The following is a 3,416-nucleotide window of genomic DNA, read 5'->3' as shown; positions in this document are numbered from 1 at the left end:
ATCTAAGATTCTCTTTAGCGTTGGCTAAAAGTTGGATCTGCTCTTGGGGGCAGAATTTAAGCTATATTCTGCTATATTTGAGGATGAAATAACAAGATATGCATGGATACTGAACGGCTTATATTAGTTTGGATCGCTAGAATATAAAAGGGCATTGAAATGGATGATAATATGGGCCAAGCCACAAGAGAAAAGCTTCCTGTTGTTTAAAGGAAAACTTGAGTCCAGGCACATGCCTGTAATTCCAGCATTAGAAGAATTGTTATTAGTAATAATTAATTAGTAGAAGAATCGGGAGATCAAGGTTACCTTTGGCTAAATAAAGAGCCAAAGCCTGCTTGGGAACTTTCAAAACTTGTCTGAAAGAAAGAAAAAGGGAAGGAAGGAAGGAAGGAAGGAAGGAAGGAAGGAAGGAAGGAAGAAAGAAAGAAAGAAAGAAAGAAAGAAAGAAAGAAAGAAAGAAAGAAAGAAAGAAAGAAAGAAGGGTGGATTGGGGTGGGGCGGGGAGGGGAGGGAAGGGGCAGGGAAGGGAAGGGAGGAACAGGGAAGGACACGAAAGGAAAAAACAAAACAAACCTGTCCTTTGTGCAGTCGGTCCAGAGCCCCAACGAATGTCTGTCCACCCACCTTTCAAAAACCTGAATCAGAAAGGTGTGACTTAATCCATTTCTTCTCTTGGTTTTCTTTCTGATGATGGCCAGGGACTAGGCAATCGTTAACATTTGGGGTTTCCACCTTCTCTAAACCTTTCCTCCCTGGTGTGGGACTGCTTGTCCACCAGGTGGCTAACCTCCATACCTAAGTCAAACAGCATGGCTGCGGTCCTCCATCTCCCTCCTCCAGGGAGCTGTGGAAATATACAGCTTGCTGACCTAGGGTTTTTCTTTTTAAATTATAATAAATTTTTCCTCTGGCTTCAAAAAAATGTAACAGAAGAGAGAGAGAAATGACTGAAAATTAAGGTAGGGTGAGCGAGGGAAATTACAGAATATTGTGATAGGAAGATCGGTCTCTATTCATGGGGAACACACCTAAAATACTAGAGTAAGAATTAGAAAAACAAGAATGGAATATCTTTCCGGGCTCCATCACTCAGTGTCACATTTCCTATAGGTACAATAAAAATAACTCCAGGCCTCAAAAACTTCCTAGAATCATTGTGAGAACAAACAAGAATAAGAAAGTCCCGTGGATACAGTTTTTAAAACATTAACAGAATTTCATGCGCTGGTAAGTAAGAATCCGTGGCTTCTGCTGAGCGGGGGAGGGGGGAATGGGGAAATTTGGCACAGCCACTGTCCTGTGTGGTACAATGTTCTTTAGACGCGATGAGAAGAGGGGCTCTGAGCTCTACTAGAGCACATAGTGAAGACTACAATGTACACACAACCCCGCAGTATTACGTGTCTGGTAAACCCTGCGGAGCAGAAATGGAATCCCCTGAACCATGAGCAAACGGTGCTGAAACTCCTCCCAAGGTGTACGCTGAAAGCAGTCTGACATGACTTTGCTCAGGCAAGGAGGGGAAATGATGTTGGAGGGGCCAAGATGATGCCCTAGATGACAAGATAAAAAGCACAGGAAACCTCACCCCACTTTCCACTTTATTCCAAGGAAATAATCACAAATGGCCTGGAGCAACCACAGCGTCATCACGGAGTTCGTTCTCACCGGGCTCTCTGATGACCCCCTGATCCAGGCTCTACTTTTCGCGCTGTTCCTGGGGCTTTACATCCTCACCGTGATGGGGAACCTGCTGCTGCTGCTGCTGATCACAGCTGACTCCCACCTCCACACTCCCATGTACTTCTTCCTAAGCAACCTGTCGTTTGTAGATCTCTGCTTCTCGTCCGTCACGGTACCGAAGCTGCTGAAGGACCTCCTGTCTGCGAAGAAAACCATCTCAGTAGAGGGCTGCCTGGCTCAGGTCTTCTTCGTGTTTTTTTCTTCTGGTACTGAAGCCTGCCTGCTCTCAGTCATGGCTTATGACCGCTATGCTGCCATCTGCCACCCCCTGCTCTACGGCCAGGTGATGAGAAATGAGTTGTGTGTGAGGCTTGTGTTAATCTCATGGGGCGTGGCCTCTCTCAACGCAACCATCATCGTGCTCTTGGCTGTGAACCTGGACTTCTGCGAGGCCCAAACCATTCACCACTACACCTGTGAGCTGCCTGCCCTTTTCCCCCTGTCCTGCTCGGATATCTCCATCACTGTCGATGTCCTGCTTTGCTCGAGCTTGTTGCACGGGCTGGGAACCTTTATCCCTATCTTCTTCTCCTATGCCCGTATTGTCTCCACCATCTTGAGCATCAGTTCCACCACGGGAAGGAGCAAAGCCTTCTCCACCTGCTCCTCCCACCTCGCTGCGGTGACCTTGTTCTTTGGGTCCGGCTTTCTTTGCTATCTCATGCCCCCTTCTGGATCGTCCCTGGACTTGCTCTTGTCTTTGCAGTACAGCGCAGTCACTCCCGTGCTGAATCCTCTCATCTACAGCCTGAAGAACCAGGAGGTGAAGGCAGCTGTGAAGAGGACCCTGAGAAAGTATTTGCTTTAGATCGTAAACTATGTAAAATTGTCTAATTATATTTTTATCATACATCACATAGTGTCAAACATTTTGGAGGAGGGATCTCTTCTGGGGCTTGCCTGAACATCTAATCTCATCATTCCAAGGTATAGTGTGTTACAGACCATGGGTCTGCTGTGGGATAACCAGGGTCCTCTGGTCCAGGAAGGCACAGGTCCGGTTGAGATGACAGACTCATCTATGAGGCAAGGCATTGCAATTCTGAAAAGGGGGGGTTGGCTGGTCAGTGAATTGACTTCAAAGACCGGATTATCAGCCAGGCCTTAGGAATCCCAGTGAAGAAAGAAAAGGAGGAAGTCACTGCAAACTGCTACTTGGGAACTAAGGGCCCATCTTAAATAGCCAGAAAGTAAGAGAGTACAGTAAATTGCCAGGTGAGATTATCAGCTTCCACAGCTTCCAGAGAGTTCTGTTATTCCCAGGAGGCATTTCTTTTCCGCCTCTGTCTGTAAAATATCATTTTTACAGACATCACTGGGCCACTGCGGCATCTCTCCCTTTTTTGTTTAATAATTGAAGCGCATATATATCTCTTTTGGCAGTAGAGATGGAGAAAAAGATTAGTCTGAAAATGAGTGGAAGAATCAGAAGAAGAAGAATTATTCCTGTAGCCACAGTGACAATAACAATCCAATGTAACCAACTTACGGGATTCAAAGACCGTAGGCTGGAAGAATTAGATTGAGCTAGGCCCTCCAAATCAGTGAATCCATCATGTGCCTTGCTCATGGCTGAAATTTGGGTTTTTAATTGAGCCATGCCATGAGTAATATTATTATTTTTTCTAAACTCCCAACAGATGATTTTTAGTAAGATTTCAATTATGGTG

At 45.6% G+C, this 3,416-nt stretch overlaps 1 protein-coding gene across 1 annotated transcript; it reads left to right on the top strand.

The window, feature by feature from the left end:
- The first annotated feature begins 1,627 nt into the window (after positions 1 to 1,627).
- Positions 1,628 to 2,554, top strand: LOC127668072 (olfactory receptor 8S1-like). Its single transcript, XM_052161516.1, has one exon. It carries the CDS (start codon positions 1,628 to 1,630, stop codon positions 2,552 to 2,554), a length of 927 nt encoding a protein of 308 aa, XP_052017476.1.
- Positions 2,555 to 3,416: the final 862 nt, after the last annotated feature.

The sequence above is a fragment of the Apodemus sylvaticus genome, chromosome 17 (genome assembly GCF_947179515.1).
Source record: "Apodemus sylvaticus chromosome 17, mApoSyl1.1, whole genome shotgun sequence".
NCBI lineage: Eukaryota > Metazoa > Chordata > Mammalia > Rodentia > Muridae > Apodemus > Apodemus sylvaticus.
The sequence above is the reverse complement of the archived record's forward strand: the minus strand, read 5'-3'. Positions and strand labels throughout refer to the sequence as shown.